Source organism: Aspergillus tubingensis, assembly GCF_013340325.1.
Source record: "Aspergillus tubingensis WU-2223L DNA, scaffold_9, whole genome shotgun sequence".
In the NCBI taxonomy this organism is placed as follows: domain Eukaryota; kingdom Fungi; phylum Ascomycota; class Eurotiomycetes; order Eurotiales; family Aspergillaceae; genus Aspergillus; species Aspergillus tubingensis.
Genome location: NW_023336283.1, coordinates 428,769 through 445,423, shown reverse-complemented (window position 1 = coordinate 445,423; position 16,655 = coordinate 428,769). Strand labels below are relative to the sequence as shown.

Sequence of the window (16,655 nt, the reverse complement as noted above, 5' to 3'; positions counted from 1 at the left end):
TGAGAGCAGCAGTGGTACCAGCGAGTGTCCATTGAATGGGTGTGAATACTACTCACAACTTGAACAATTAATTAGGGGATGCAGTGATAATATAATTGTGACCCCGTCACAACTATAAGATACACAGATCAAGGCCGTGGCACGCATCGATCATCCAGCTGACAATTCAGTTAGGACTTCGATAAGTTACGGGTGAACCGAATCATGGCCTTCACCTCCCAGACTGCTATAAAGTCATCCGGTATGTATCGCCCAGACGCCGCTAGTTATGGTCTTTGGATATAAGCTAACCTGTCCCAAGCTTCTTCAAGTCTTGGGGACATGTATACTAAGTCGGTTGACATTGCTGTTGTACTAGTCGTGCAGGCGAGGGAAACGATAGGATAGAGAAAATAGTTAACTACTGTTGAATTTAAGTAAGCACTCTGGTATGATGCGCACACTCCATGGGGATCCGATACTGTGGGATCGACAATCATTTGGACGACTTGGTTAAGAAGGACTCTAAGACGGGATGAGACTTATACTTCCTTCAGTATTTTTATGGGATCAGGGTAGGCTTAGCTGGGGTTTCTGTTTAGCTTTTTCTCTTGGGACTAGCTATGTATGTATCTATTGGCGATGGAGAGATGTATTTCGCGAATGGTCCAACGGTCATGGGGGAAATCACTTGTAGGTCAGTAAGTTGCTTTGCTTGGCATCGTTAGAAGATTAAGAGGAATGGACTTGGGGTTGTGTCAATTGGAGGTCGATATCTTGATCTTCTATTAAGTTTAGATAGCATGTTGAAATTCAGTTCAGTTCATTCGTAAGCTATATAGATAGATATCCAAAGTCCTGATGAAGGACAAACGATCCGTGTGTTTGTTTGCATGCATCCATCCGAGGATTCAAACTCCCGACGACCAGACCAGGTTCAAAAACAAGCAAAGCAATAAGCATGCGAAATATAGCAGACGCAGAAAGAAAGCTCAGATCAACCAGCTGAAGCAAAAATAAGATGAAGACCAAAAGTTCAAATGGTGGGGGAATATTGTACAGAGAATTGAAGAAACCAGGCATCGCAAACGGTGCATAAGTGCAAGAAGTGAAAAAAGAAACATGTCCCAGCCAGTTATCCAGAATTGATCCAAACGCCTTGATCAACCAACCGTCCATCCGGTCCGTCCATCCATCCGTGGACCGGTCACCACCACCTGTCACATTGCAAACGCCGAAAAGTGATATGTCAAATATGGTAGGGGCGCAGCTAGTAGGCTCATTGCCTGACTTCAGCGTTCCCGGTTTTGGAAGTGAGTATTCTTCCTTCCCATGGAAGAGATCATCACATCCACATATGCATGCGTGAGAATAATGTACATAGGAAAGTAACAAAGGAAATCAACAAAGGAAATTGGTGACATAGGAAAATAGCAACACAGCGCCGGAGCACAGTCGTTGCTTATGCAGCCATACCGGTTGGAGGGTAATGGCCTGGAATCTGTAGTTCAAGCGTCGACACACTATTCTTGGACTGCGGTGGAGGACGCCTGAGGCTTCCGGTTTGCGAGGCAGCCGCCGAATCGGTTGTGACAGGTCCAGCCAGTGGCGTCCGCATTGAGCCGTCTACCGAAGCCGCCGATTGCTGCTTCGTAATGCCCACACCGTCGTCCACCAAGGTGTCATCTTGAGCGTCAGACTCTTCCCGTTCATCAATCGACGTGGGCACGGTGGTATGAGTGTAGTCGGTTACATTCGTCGTTGTTGGTGCGGTTGATGTGCTCTCGCCGCGCTCCCTCTGGCGGGTCAGAGAAGGGTCGCGAGAGTTTGTGGACCCAAGTCCCGCCACATATAAATTCGTGGTACTCCCTCGATCAGATCCGACTCTTTCCCGGTTGTCGTTCGAGTTTTGGGTGTGTTGGCCAAACTGTCTCTGTCGACCGCCATCTGACGTGCTCATCCAGCTGCCATAGTAGCTATCGTGTCTCTCCACTGGAGCTGCAGCAGCAGCACTGCCAGCACGGTTCTGGCCCATCTCTACATCATTGCTAAATGAATCCCGACCGTCAGGTAAGGAGCCGGCTGCGGCTAGAAGATCTCTCTCACCAGAGCTCTCACCACTAGAGGGTGACAGTGGAGCCTCCAAATGGCGGTCTATTTGCACGTCACTGGGGAAACGCCCGCCCGGTTCGCGAGGCTGAGACGTCGGACGTTCCTGGTGCAAGACTGCGGACTCTGCAGAGTACGGTGTGCGGTCTGCTTCGTCTTCATCCATCCCATCACTGCTGTTCCGCCAACTCATGCCACTCACAGTTCGAATATGCTGCCTCACATATGCATTCCGAGCCTCGCCAGTCTTCGAGATGAGGCTCTCGATGTCTTCATACCAGGCCATCATCGTATCGTGCGATTCCGCACGGAAGACCCAGGAATGACCCCGGTGCATGGTCCCGGTTTGACGCCCCTTGAGCATGAATTTGTGCGACGTTGAGTCTGGCTGCGAATGCGAACCCAACTTCTGCTCGGGAAGGTTCAATGACATCACCGGTTGTTGCCATGCGACTCGATCGGCAGACTTGAACTCGTGAAGATGAGTAGGAGACAAAACATACCTACTCAGGTCAGCAAAATTCATTCAAGGACACATGGGACCTTCATCCCGAGTGTTACTCACCAGCCGGGTGTATAGCTCTTGAGGTACTTGCTTTTGCGCTCCAACATCCCGGATCGGACCTCCACTGCCGCGGGATGATCCCTACCCGGATATGTGATATTCTCCACATCGCGAAGAGGAACGCGCGGATCGACCAGTTCATCCGTGTTCGCGATGAAGGAGTTCCACTCGTGATCGTGAGGCATGGAAATCGGCCCCGCGCGCAGTTTTTCGACGGTGTCATATGTCTCATCTGCTTCACGCTTGAGGATGCTGGCATATGCGTTATATGCTTTCTGTATCTCGCCTACAACGATGGACTCGAGCTCGCGACCAGAATGTTCTAGGTTCAAGAATGCCTAGAAAACGTTAGTGCTCCGCATCCTACAAGTTTGCTAACGAACCACATACCCGGTGCAGGTAGTTTTCCTCTTCGATTTGCTTCTCAATTTGCCTGTCCACGCCCAGGCGAACGATGAAAGGATCGCCTCTCCCAGAGGTTGCAGAAGGGTCGGTGTCAACCAAACCCAGCGCTTCGTGCAAGTGCCGAACCGTTTTGCGGGTGGCGTCGACTTCCTTCTCCACGGAGTTGCGGAAATCACCAGAGAGACCCCTAATTTCCTTGGTCTTCTTCTGCAGATCGTTTCGCAAACCCATCAGCTGGTTCACGACTTCGCTCTCCACCTCCGCGGCTTTGTTCGCTTCCAGGTATCCTTGTCGGTGAAAGTCGCGCAGAATGTCGGTCGCATCGGACAGACCACCGGACTTGAGGAACGTGGGGGGAAGCGATGTGTTCTGCATGATATTGGATGCTGATAGGAACAATTTCGATCGGGTTTCGTAGGACTTCTGCACTTCCTTGAAGAAGATAATGAGATCCTTCAGGACCTTGCGCCATGCTACCATGAATTAGCACACCAGAGACCCAAAATCGGGGACAACATGCTGAAATACCTTGAAAGCGATTGGCCAGAACCTCAGTCGGGCTTCCATTCGTGGGAATAGGAACATAGAAAGCGCTGTTCGGATCTTCGCCATCGGCGCCATACTTTTCTTTGTCACCCAGGACCAGGCTCCGTACACTGCCCGCGCGCAAGCTGCGCTTGCTACCGCTGCGGCGCATACTGCCCCTCTTGCTGAGGGATGCTTTCTTCTTCAATGTACTGGTCCGGGTCGGGGTCGCGGAACGGGTTTGTGACATTTGGGAAGCAGATCGCTGCATGCCGGATGGACCGTCTACCGAGTCACGCTGACTGGCGACATCGAATTCCTCGTGGAAGCGGCCGTTATACGGGTGGGAGGTTGGTGCCTCAGGATTGGCGCCGTGCGCAAGGTAACCGGAGGTGCTGGCGACGATCGAGTTCGGCCGGGAGCTAGAGCGCGTGCTGTACCCGCGATTTAACAGCAGATCGGGGTGGTGTGGAATAGAGCCGTAAGTGTCCTGCACTGGCGTTTGCGACCTAACGGCCATAGCCATGGCTGAACAGGAGTAGGGGAAGGGGAGGGAAGAGGGGGAGGGAGGAAGAGGAGGAGGCGGAGGAGGAGGGCGGTGATGTGACGGACAACGGAGAGGGTGGTAGCAGTTGGGAACAATCGGGCGGTGCAGACCTGGCTAGGCCCGTGTGTCGATATCGAGCGACCGGGTGGTTGCAAGCTTGGGTGCAAGACAGTTCCGGATGCGGGCGGCCGTGATAAGAATATAAGGGTAAGGTCTGATAATATATCATGAAACGCGATATAAAAAAAGAAATGAGAATAGGAGGGGAGAGAAAAAAAGGAGAGAGATCTGAATCCACCACCCCGGAACGAATCACGACGGATCTAGTTTGGGGGGAGAGGAGAAGGGAGACAGGATAGTACGGAGTAGATAGTAGTAGTGGTAGTGGTAGTAGTGGTAGTGTCAAGCAAGCCTAGCCGTGGTTACCAGGGCGAATTGGGGGGAATCAAGCAAGTGGAAATTAGCGACCAGCCGGAAGTGTCTCGACTCTGGCCCAAAGGGTCTGGGGCGGACTGTTTGCGGGGGCAAAAGAGCCAGCAACAACTCCTATCCGTCCGGTGCGATGGTGCTTGTCGTCGTCGTCTGCAAGTCGGTGCACCAACACAGCAAGTAGTGAGGAAAGGACGGGTTAGCGGGTGAGACTAGTACGATTGCGCTCGCAATAGTGGCCGGAGTAGTCGGTGCAGGAGCAGGAATAATCAGCAGCCGATCAGAACGCGTCTCGGGGGTTATTATTTAGTTTCCCAGGGAGATTGGGCCCCACCGGGTCGAAAGGACGAGGGAAGAGAGGAAATGGATCCCAGAGTAATAGTAAGTAATAAGGGAAGCGGAAGCCAAGTGGGAGTAGTACGTAGTATAACAACTACTAAGTACTGAATGAGTGAGGGTAGGGGCAGGGGAGAAGTGTAAGTCAGTGACAAAAGATCCGGCGGCAGGTAGATCGACAATATAGTTGGTAGTGGAGGGATCCAACTCATCCACAAACAGAATGTAAAACTCAGGAGAAAGCACGAGAAATCCTCCGATGCAAGTTCAACTGTTTCTCTTGCTTGTTGCTTCGTCGCGATAAAAGGGGGGGAAATGATGGAAGCTATAATTCAAGTGCCGGTTCCGGATGACGTCTACGCCGGACAAAAGCACCCAGTTGTTTGGTGAAAGTCTGCGACGGTATGACGCCCAAAGGTTGGAACGGAATCTCCGGGCCCGACTTGACTTCACCAGATCCTTGAACTAGAACCAGCCAGACACACGAAGAGTCATGCAATCAGAGCTGAGAGATCGGGGTAGTCGCAAAGTAGTTGTAGATAGTTTGCTTGTGATCGTGGTCGATCGGAATGGTCTCCTTTTCCAGAACAGGACCACAGATGATACCGCATTCGTCGCTAATTAGAGTCGACACTCTTAAGAATAATACTAGTAGTATAAAAATAACCTCCCCACGGAAATGAAGAGGAAATAAATATTAATAAAACAGAAGGATCTGCTCCTAAGGAACAGACAGACAGACAGGCAGGCAGGCAGATAGACACTGTTTGTTAGTAAGTAGTATTGCTGGGGAACTGGAAGTGGGTTTAATGCCGTTGCCTGTTCCCTTGTTCAGGAGAGGCGAAGCTGGCAAGTCATCGTCATCACTTCCCCTCCGCCAACATCATCACAGTTCGTATCCCGCCCAAAATAATCATAAAGGGTCCCCAGTAGTAAGCTGGTAGTAATCGTGAACTACTGATTGTTGAGTGCCTCCCCGCTAGGAAAATCATTCTGCCTTTCATCCTTGCTGTTTGAGAAGACAGTAGTGAATCCTACCGTGCAGCACCACTAGTAGCAACAACTCAGTGAATGGCAGCAGATTAATTCAAGGCCGGACTGAAGGAGTGGCTTGTTCATCGGTCTGCACTTACCTCTTCTGGACAAGCAAGGCTGGTGGGTGTGGCTATGCTTGCATCTGACTGGCTGAACGGGCAAATTGCTTGGCCGGGGATTGTCCGCTGGGCCAATCACTCTCCCCAATACATACTCATCTAAGCGGAAATGGCAGTCATCATAAAATAGTAAATTCATCCACATAGTCCAAAGTATCATTTTGTACCCTCTCCACTGAGTCCACCAGCCCGCTCATCGGGGGGTTGGCTTTTCTAGCGCCGGCGCGCAATCGTTCTTCATGGCTTCGATGGAGTTCCCCCTTTTCCCTTCCCTAGGTTCCCTTACCCCCCTCCTACCTTGCCCCAACGCGGTGGCAACTGTCTCTCTCGCGAACTGCACGTAGAGAAAGAGGGAAAAAGGAGGCTGTCGGGCCGATCGTCGTGGTTCTTGTCTTCCCCTTTTGGGTATCGTCAAGGCAGCAAACCAGAAAGTCCGACACCAACTTTGACCCCTCGACGTCATGCACGGTTCATCATGTTCATGTCGATCCGGATGGATTTCCTGCGATGGGGTTCGACATTGGGATTTTCTTTTCTAGTGTTGCAGTACTTTGTACGGGTACACCCACACACACCTTGCCTCTTAACTTGCTTGCTTATTTACCCAGCTGAACTGCTGTGGCTCAGAAATTCATATCCAAGTTAAGCGTCGAACTTAAATTCTTCAAAATGTATTTCTAACGCAATCATGAGCCCACCGGCAATCTCCATATCAATATATTTGACGTAGCTCACTACTGTACGAGTACTAGAATGTTGCGAGTGTAATCTGCATTGCTGAGATTAGGGAGTAGTTAGCAGGGTCGACGGTTGGTCCAGATTTAGTAGCAATCTAGTACTCCATAAGCCAGCCAGCACTTACATACATACATACATACTGGGTAAATGTATTATGCATAGCGTGCAAGTGATCAGTAATGGCAAACAGACTATTTCTGCCACCTTACTAAGTAGTTCTTATTCATCACTTTTCAATGATGAAGCTATCCAATGAACATTGACCGACGGAAACATCAAACCATATCCCAGCTGCTGATCCGATCAACTCCGGCTGGTTCCAACCTTTAAAGGGGGGTATTTGGTTCCCTCCCTCCCCGGGGGGAAGAAAGGTGATATCATATTTTCCCCTGCATCTGATTATCGTGCACACCCCCTTGTATCAATGTCAATAGATTGACAGAAACCACCACAACGTACTATTGCTCACACTTTCCCCCCCTCCCCCAGCACCGTAACACCAGTCTCATACTACTCTACTCCGCGGCTGTCCTGCAGGCTGTCCTTCCTGTTATTTACCTTACTTGGTACTTCATTGCTGACCTGCCCGACCAAACCAAACTTGAAACATCGTCTTTTTACAAAGTACATGGTATCTATTTACGTAGTGCAGGGAGAGAGAGTATAGTAGTTCAATTCATGTTCTGTGTGACCAAAGTGCCACACCCATTTTGCCTGAGATTGGATAAGCCGGCCGTGTGATTGGCTGACAGACTGGCGGGTTCAGCTGCCCTCCCCGCCTTTCGCCGCTTCGATCCCAGCAGTCAGCCGGTATTGGTGGTATCAACTTATCGGCGGTGTCACTGTCACCTGCTTGTGCTTTTCGTCTTACTTACCGATCTTATGGAATATTTTACAGGGAAGTGAAGCGTACAGTAAGATGGGGAGAAAAAGCAAACTTGCATATTGCCCCTACGGTGAACAAGTTGTATAGTAGATGATAGTTTGAGTGGTTTCTGAGATGAGTTGTTCTGTGTCTACTGACCGGGCACCTGATCTGTCTCTGCTGAGCTATGCTATGCTATGCTATGCTTTGCTTTGCTTACCCCTCGCCTCTCACAGCTTGGCTGCTCTCGGTGAACAGATCATGCATTTGATGCTATGTAGAGGTACTAGCTGGGTGTACTGTATCTATTTTCGGAAAATGTAGCCGGGCGGTGACCCGTGTAGTATTTCTTTGATGTAGAACAGAAAATGGAATCTTCATTGGTGGAGGTGCCATGTCGGCTAGCTGAACGGCATCGACAGAAATAAGAAAAGATGTAGTAGTAGTTTTACACAACGAGACTAAGAATTGAGGGACTGCGCAGGAGAGATATCTAACAAAACCATGTTCATGATGCCGGAGCCGTTGTGGGAACCTCGATACCGTATGCCTCCTTGATTCTCTCCGCCCGTCTCTCGGCGTATCCGGGGCCATAGATACCTGTGTAACCGGATTAGCAACCTCGTGGGTTCTCTTCCAGCAGAGGGCAATCTGCCTCCAACAGAAGAAAGACGTACCTCGTCCCTCGCCCAATTCGGCAAGAGTCTGCTCTGCGGGGATTCTGTATGTCTTCCGGAGCTGTTCCCGACGCTCAAACTCGTCGATATCGGTGTTCTTCTTGTGGCCGAACAACGATCCACCGGTGTATTCGAAAGCGCCCGTGGCGGTGGCCAGAGCGACGCCGTAGCCCAGGAGGGCGGGGAATGTGCGAGCTGCGGACCTGTCAGAACCAATGTTTGATCAATTGAACGGTCGGATCGCGGGCAACAGACCTCGGAGACCCAGGATGGCGCCGGAGAAGAAACCTCCCAGAGCGACGTTCCAGTGGTCTTCCTTCTCACGAAGGTTGGCGGATGCGGTCTTCACGAATTCGTAGGTACCTCCCATGGCGGCTGGACGCGAAAATCGTTAGCAACCCATTGAATCCAGAACATATATGCTAGGCGTCCAGAATTGCATTCATACCGAAGATACCGACGGTACCACCGCTCCGGATGAACACGCCCAGCGGGCCGACGTTCTGTCTGGTGAGGGTGTTCTGGACGGCCGAGGCGAAAAGACCCGCTCCACCAGTGAGCATAGTGGTCTTCATCGATGCCGCGATCGCATCCTTGGGGTGGTAGTGCTCTTCGTGGTGCGGAGCCATGGTGGCGGTTGAGGAGCTGGGGATTAAGCTGTGGCTGTCACTCTCGAATGTCGTCCGGACGGAGATGAGATTCGATGAATTTGGGACCTCGCGCTTTCTGCCTCAACAGACCGCCTTCCCCAGGTTCCCAGCTTTCCCAGTCCGTTTGACCAGAGCATCTGATCTATGCCCAAACCTCTTGATTACCTCCCTTGGCGTGCGGGCATCATTCTCTGTCACCTCCTGCACGCTTGGTGGTTGTCTTCTATCATTTTTAAAGCTGTTCGCGTTGAGAGTGGCGGGTCGTTCGCTGGGAACTTGCCGCCTGCTCTGCCTCACTTGCTGCAGTGACTCCCCGCTGTTACGACGATCTAACGGTCCAGCTTTCTGTTTCCAATAGAATCGAATGTGTTCGATACAATAACGTGGATCATCCCTGCAAGAGAGTCGCGTCGTTATTCTTCCTTTCATTTCCAGACTTTATGTGGATAACCTCACAAATAGCTTTAGAGTTCGTTTGCTAAGGTTCGCCGGCAACTGTGAGCTCATAAGAGCCTACCCATGTCGTCTCCGCAGAAGCCTGGTATGCATCACAGCCTCCTATAATCCGGATCACTCTCCCAGCGTCCTGGGCACCTGCAGAGAATGCGCAGTTGGACTAATAATTATCTCCTCTTCTTCTAGGCAAGACTGCCCCGCGTCTTGTGCAAGATATCCACGACTATGACCCTGTTCATCCTCCAGGCTCCGGCCGCAACCTGCTGTCGGAGGTCCCCCCGGTCTTCCCCGATCACTATATTGGACCGTCAGAGTTCATATCGCCTTCAGCTTGCCGTCACACTTATGTGATCAAATCGAAACAAAGCTTCCTACCAAAGCCAGAGCAGAGAAGCAGCTCAGGCAACCCCACCAAAGTATCAGCGATATGCTCCAAGTGCCGATACCATCTGCAGCTGGTCGTGACATCGACACCTGGGATCGGCAGCCAGAGTGTGCCGGGACACATACACCATCTGGTATATAAGTCAGGGAGGCAGAGAGGAGGTGCAACGGCAGAAGAAATTACACCCAAGGGCCAGGTGGCGGAGACTTTCCATTATGACTGCTCCTACCTCACTTGTCCAACGACTGTGTCCGTCAGGATTGTGTCTCCTGTGCTACATCCGGAATGGGTACAGCTGTTGACCGATCCAGAGTTGCTGCAGCAGCGAGCAGATGAGGCGATTGCAACACACCCCGAGCGCCTGGAAGGGATAGCTCGGCCGCAGCCCATTAATGTCTTGGAAAACTTGCGCACATATATCATCAACGCCTTCAATCCCAGTCAACAGGGTAAATCCATATCAGCGATCAACAAGAGGTTCATGGCGTGCTTCGGTGTTGAAGGCAAGCCTTGCAAAGACCTGTTGGAGTTTTTGGGTTTCTCTGTCAAGGTCTGTATATGCCTGCCGATTACTGCGACATTGAAACCTAACTCTACATAGAACGAAGGTTTCTGGGAGCCTCCGCGCCCCAACGCCTGGGCCGAAGTCCCCTACCAGGATCAACTCAAAATATTCCTCGATGATGTTCTACATGAGCTTGCTGTACTCATCGAGCAGAGGCCAGTACTTGAGAAGAAGGGCCACCAGGTTGACTTCTCATATCAAATAGCAAAGAATGACCTCTTGAGTGCTCTGGAAGCATTAGACTGTAGGTCAAATCACCACTCTTTTGAAGGCCGCATGCTTACCAAGCTCCTTCAGACCAGAAGGCTCTCAATGTCGACTCATTCGAAATGCCCCCTGCTCCGTACGTGCTACACGGACTTGACCTGTTGACGTCGACTGACAAAGGTTTAGTTATTACGAAGATCTGGGCGTTGTGGAAGACATGTCTGCGCAATTGATTATTGAGGCGTTCAATCGCCAGGTTGCCGTAGACCCTGGTCGCATGCCCACATACCTGAAATGTCTCAAGGCGATAGGTAATCTTAGAGGGGGCTACGAAGCTGAAGCCATTGACCAGGCCGTTCAAGTGGCTTATGCCGACGGCAAATACACTGATGACGATGTGATCAATGCTTACAAGTACTTCGGTTTGACCCATGACGATCCGCGGCTTACCGAGGACAGCATTATTGGGACCTTCCATGCTTACTTGAGCTCCACCACCCAGGAGACAGAATCGCGCAGAGAACTGTGGAAGATTGGAGACAGTAGGCGTAGCGAGCGTATAAAGTCAGCGGCCGAAGATAGTGAGATCTCCCACAGCGAGCGTTCGAGATCTGCAGCTAACAGGGCAAAGGAGTGGCAACTGTTGAGCAAGCGCAAGTTTACCTTGGTGTGAGCGAAGAGACAAGCGATGACTTCATCATGGCCATGTATACAGCTAAGGTAAACGCCGCCAATTACTAATCCATGTAAATGTGCGCTGATGTCCTTTTCAGGTCAATGACACACCATCAAGCCGGGATCTTGCGCGCCGTGCCGTTGAATTTATTGCGGAGGCGCGGAAATCGGATGCTCTTCGACACTTCGTCAGAACTGGCGAGATGACAGCGGGTGAAATGGATATCGGGGATGCCTACCGGCTTCTCCAAATTCCTGATCGTACCGTTGACGATGGAGCAATTATGGCGGCTTATACGATATGCGTCGATGAAGCCCCGGGACAAGCTGAGACGTACAATCAAGCCTTGCGCATAATTGCCAAAGACAAGAATAGCACGCTGCTGGGAAGTATGGTTTCTGATGATACAAAGCCGGACCGTAATATGTCGGAATGGCCCGTTGGATTGCAGAACATCGGCAACACATGCTACCTCAATAGTCTGCTACAATTCTATTTCTCTGTCCGCCCATACAGGGAGATGGTCTTGGATTTTGAGAGTTTCAAGATGGACTTGACTGATGAGAGCCTGAGCAAGAAACAGGTTGGATCACGCAAGGTCTCTAAGAAGGAGGTGGAACGTTCACAAAGGTGTAAGTGCGCTGTATTTCACTTGTATGACCGTAAAACTAACGCAGATTCTATGTAGTTCTCAGAGAGTTAAGGACACTTTTTTCAGACATGATTACTTCCCCATCCTCTCATGTCACACCGGGCCAGGAGTTGGCGCGGTTGACATTGATCAGTCCTTCTAACGAAGCAGCGATACGTCGTCGGTCTACAATCTCCGCGTACAGGCCCGCGGGTGCCCTAGGTGAAATCAACGGCATGCCGGTACTAGGACCTCTTGGGCCGCCGCAACCGATTCCGGAGAAGGAAGTGGAGAAAGAAGCGGAGGACCAGACGGCTACCGAAAGCGAGGGTGTCAAGCGCTCGACAGTTAGCGATGTCGATAGCGAGGCCACACTTGTCTCTGATGGTGTCAAGAATGACATTAAATCTCCTCCGATTGACGATAAAGAGAACGAACCTCCGGCTGATCTGGACTTGAAAGACGTGCAGGATGAGCCTAGTTCTGATTCCGCCGAACTAGGGTCCCCCGGCGATACAACACCCATAGACAATGTCGAACCTTCCAATCGACCACCGCCAGTGCCTCCGCGACCCACCCCGCAAGTCGACCCCCAGAAGCAGCTTATAGAAGAGGTAGAGATCGGAGCGCAGCAGGATGTGACGGAAGTTATCAACAACGTGCTTTTCCAGAGCCAATGTGCTATCCGGCCCATTGCTCATTCTCCGGAGGGCGAGCAAATTGATCAAGTGAAAGAGTAAGTCAGGAGCCTTCTGGGCACGAATATCCCATGACTGACTGCCTTGTCTATAGTCTGTTCTACGGCAGAACTCGATCTTATATTGCTTCAGAAAAAGGCGTGCGGTCCAAAGAAGAGTGGTGGTGTGACATTAAAATCGATGTTGCAACTGGCCCTCGTGACATTTATGCAGCTATTGACGGTGCCTTTGACGTACAGAAGGTGAATGTAGAGAACTCGGTGGCTGAGCAGTACGGTGCTATCAGCAAGCTCCCGCCAGTGCTTCAGATTCAGGTTCAGCGTGTCCAGTTTGACCCCACGACGAAGCGCTCATTCAAGTCCACTCACCATCTCGGATTGAAGGAGACGATTTATCTTGACCGATATATGGACTCGCAGCAACCGCAGTTCCTGGAGCGGCGACAGCAGTGTTGGCAATGGAAGAACTCGCTCAGAGAGCTTGAGGCGCGCCGTGCGGAGTTACTGCGTCAAGTGGTAGGTTGCGCCCGCATCGCTTGTTGTGGGCCCAGACATCTAATTCATAATATAGGATTCCGACGGCATGGATACGGCGGGTTTGCTCAACAGCGCTAAGGAAGTACTCGAAGACTTGGCAGCTATGAGAGAAGAGCCTGATTATGCAGAGGACGCGATCAATTTTGACACGCAAATAATCACCGAGGTTGATCAGCTTTCTCAGATAGCAAAGGCTGACTTGAACTGTGCGTCCGCGCTTCCCAAGTTTTGGCCTCTGGTATGCAGGCGCTAACTCGAAACAGATATCGAAAACCAAATCCAGGAGACCCAGAACAAGATCACCGCTCAGTTTGCTGACTACAAGTACCTGGCTTATCGCCTGTATGCCGTTTTCGTCCACCACGGATCGGTCTCCTTCGGCCACTACTACATTTACATCTTCGACTTTGAACGGAACGTCTGGAGGAAATACAATGACAACTATGTCACCGAAGTAAACGACCTGGATGAGATCTTCAAGGACGAGGGGCAGTCCAACCCGCCCACGCCATACTTCCTGGTATACGTCAACGACACGATGAAGGATCGGCTCGCCGACCCGGTCTGCAGGGAAATCCTGGAAGAATCCACGGCGAATGCCAATGAAGATGTGGACATGAATCCACCAGCGTACGACGAGATCTGGACAGACCAGGGCGGATCAGGTACGGTAGTCGATCACCCCATGACGGAGGCTAAAGACGATGCCAATGCAGGATCCGGCAAGACTGCCTGGGGTTGGCCACCGAAGACAAGCACTGACTTAGACCATGTAAAGTGGTAGGCTCAGAGGTCAAGCCGCCGGTCCGAGACTCGACGTTAAATCCACTCAAGCGCAAGGGCCTGGGCGACGATGGAGGCTAAATCCATACTAGGCCTAGACTTCTAGGTGACGCCTACAGTTCAGCTATAGAGGTAAATTGCAGGACTGGACATTATGACCGAGCAAAGACTTTAGAGCTGGATGATATGAGGCGGGGAAGACTGCGAGAATACAGGCTATTCTTGTAGTTATATTGATGTTCCGTTTGGTTTGTGCGGGCGTGTAACTTTTCTGACGATATCCTTTGTGCATGCGCTAGCGGAGATGTTGTCATGATTTCCTGTACATAGCAGGTGATGTCCTCTATCATGATATTTGATGATAATGTACCATGTCATTTTCTGCCTTGTATCCCTCAGATAAAAGGAACCTAATCTATCTATGCATGCTGCAGTGACAGTCAGTTTAGTCATGACTTCGGCGGCGGGTCCGAAGCGGGCCGCGGATCGGGATCGGAACGACAGTCGGCAGCACAAGTGGGGGAGAAGCTGCCCTGCAGGCTGAATGACCGTCGCATGTCTGTGCATGGGATTTGAGACCATTGCACCAGAAGACCTTCAAAGAAGTAACTGGATGAGAATTTACCGGTTGAGTAGAAAAATAAAGATCTACATTTCCATCATTGAGGTACACAAAATAGACTAACCCAAGGGGTCGGATCTCCTCAGTATATAGGTTATGTGTTGGCAGTACAAGTGCGGGGAGAATTCCGGGGAAGGCGGCATGGCGGCTGGCGTTCCGCAACTCCGCATGTGGCCGTCCTTATCCATTCCTCATATAACCTCCTCTTCTCCGCTTCCTTCACGTTCCTCTGATACCTTCATTCTTCCTTCTTATGTCTCGGGGGTGATTGTCAACTCTGGACCCTAACGGCTTTTGCGCAATTTGACTGCCAACTGTAACTATTGAAGTTACATACATATATACCTCTACTCGTGGTCCATCATGCCGTCACAAGTGGCGACATGTCTGCGCCTTGCGCGGCAGTTCTCTGCTGATCCCAGCAAGGTAAGGATCTTTGTGTCACCAAATGTGACTAAATTGGAAATGATAGTTCTGACATATGCATTTACTCCAGCACCAACGATTCCTTGCACGTGCTTTCTCTAGCAGCATTCGTCGACCTGAGATCAACAAGGTTGTGTCTTCCGCAGACATCGCAATCAAGGATATGAAGTCCAACTCGACATTATTGGCCGGTGGCTTTGGTCTCTCCGGTGTACCAGACACCCTGATCAGCGCGGTGCGCGCGAATCCCTCCATCACGGGATTGACAGTCGTCAGTAACAATGCTGGTGTCGACGGAGCAGGTCTCGGTCTCCTTCTCCAGTCTAAGCAAATCAAGAAGATGATTGCTAGTTATGTGGGAGAGAACAAGACCTTTGAGCGCATGTACCTGACCGGAGAGATCGAGCTCGAGTTGACACCTCAGGGTACCTTGGCGGAACGTTGTCGTGCCGGTGGTGCGGGCATCCCGGCTTTCTATACCCCTGCCGCCTGTGGTACCGTTGTGCAGACGGGCGAGTTGCCTCTAAAGCATAACTCTGATGGGACTGTCGCTCTCTACAGTGAGCCTAGGGATGTCAAGGTCTTCGATAAGAAGAGCTACGTCATGGAGGAAGCGATCAAGGGTGACTATGCGTTTGTCAAGGCCTGGAAGGCCGATAAGCTGGGTAACTGCCAGTTCCGCTATGCTGCGGCTAACTTTAATGGCGCAATGGGCCGCAATGCGAAGATGACGATCGTCGAGGCTGAGCATATTGTTGAACCGGGCGAGATTGAGCCCGCTGCTATTCATCTGCCGGGTATCTATGTCAAGCGGGTGATTCAGAGCACAGCCCCCAAGAACATCGAAAAGTATACCTTTGCCAAGGAAGAGGGTGAGGAGGCGGCTGCCCTGGGCAAGGGTGATACTGCTGCTAAGCGCGAGCGCATCGTTCGTCGTGCGGCGAAGGAGTTCAAGAACGGGATGTATGCGAACTTGGGTATTGGCATGCCCATGCTGGCGCCTAACTTTGTCGATCCCTCTGTAGAGGTCATGCTGCAGTCTGAGAACGGCATCCTGGGTCTGGGTCCGTACCCTCAGAAGGGACAGGAGGATGCCGATCTCATCAACGCTGGCAAGGAGACGGTCACGCTGTTGCCTGGAGCTGCTTGCTTCGGGAGCGAGGAGTCCTTCGGTATGATCCGTTCGGGACGGATCGATCTGACTATTTTGGGTGCTATGCAAGTCAGTGCCCGAGGTGATTTGGCAAACTGTAAGTGGTCCTTGTATAATTGTTTTTTTGGGTGTCTGGTTGACAATGTTTGTTAGGGATGCTGCCTGGCAAGATCAAGGGCTTCGGTGGAGCTATGGACCTCGTATCGAACCCCTCCGCCACCAAGGTGGTGGTAACCATGGAGCACACGGATAAGAAGGGCGGTCCGAAGATCGTGAAGCAGTGCGAATTCCCCTTGACCGGAAAGACGTGCGTCAGCCGGATCATCACCGAGCTCTGCGTGTTCGACGTTGACTTTACGGATGGACTGACGCTGGTTGAGCTGGCCGATGGAGTCACCGTAGATGAGGTGCGGAGCAAGACGGAGGCACCATTCAAGGTGGCTGATGATGTCAAGCCGATGCTGTAGATCTGATTGACATGATGATCCTCACTGCAAATATGTATAACTCGGCGTTGTCAATTGACAACTAACCTGAA

General features: G+C 51.2%; 4 protein-coding genes across 4 annotated transcripts; 2 read left to right on the top strand and 2 right to left on the bottom strand.

Moving 5' to 3' along the window:
* Window positions 1-1,441: 1,441 nt before the first annotated feature.
* AtWU_08233 (SLM1 family PH domain-containing protein) lies at window positions 1,442-4,109 on the bottom strand (the record flags this gene model as incomplete). The annotated part of the gene is made up of 4 exons (XM_035503341.1): window positions 1,442-2,591; window positions 2,654-2,991; window positions 3,044-3,531; window positions 3,587-4,109. The coding sequence occupies 4 exons, from the start codon at window positions 4,107-4,109 to the stop codon at window positions 1,442-1,444; spliced, it is 2,499 nt and encodes an 832-aa protein (XP_035359234.1).
* Window positions 4,110-8,160: 4,051 nt separating this feature from the next.
* On the bottom strand, window positions 8,161-8,958 carry AtWU_08232 (NADH-ubiquinone oxidoreductase 213 kDa subunit; the record flags this gene model as incomplete). Its single annotated transcript, XM_035503340.1, has 4 exons — window positions 8,161-8,252; window positions 8,330-8,524; window positions 8,585-8,704; window positions 8,778-8,958. 4 exons carry the CDS (start codon window positions 8,956-8,958, stop codon window positions 8,161-8,163), a joined length of 588 nt encoding a protein of 195 aa, XP_035359233.1.
* A 540-nt stretch (window positions 8,959-9,498) lies between these two features.
* AtWU_08231 (ubiquitin-specific protease UBP2) lies at window positions 9,499-13,917 on the top strand (the record flags this gene model as incomplete). The annotated part of the gene is made up of 11 exons (XM_035503339.1): window positions 9,499-9,520; window positions 9,622-10,370; window positions 10,422-10,629; window positions 10,683-10,728; window positions 10,779-11,173; window positions 11,224-11,312; window positions 11,366-11,900; window positions 11,957-12,635; window positions 12,692-13,112; window positions 13,168-13,339; window positions 13,397-13,917. 11 exons carry the CDS (start codon window positions 9,499-9,501, stop codon window positions 13,915-13,917), a joined length of 3,837 nt encoding a protein of 1,278 aa, XP_035359232.1.
* A 984-nt stretch (window positions 13,918-14,901) lies between these two features.
* On the top strand, window positions 14,902-16,584 carry AtWU_08230 (3-oxoacid CoA-transferase; the record flags this gene model as incomplete). The annotated part of the gene is made up of 3 exons (XM_035503338.1): window positions 14,902-14,964; window positions 15,035-16,214; window positions 16,271-16,584. 3 exons carry the CDS (start codon window positions 14,902-14,904, stop codon window positions 16,582-16,584), a joined length of 1,557 nt encoding a protein of 518 aa, XP_035359231.1.
* Window positions 16,585-16,655: the final 71 nt, after the last annotated feature.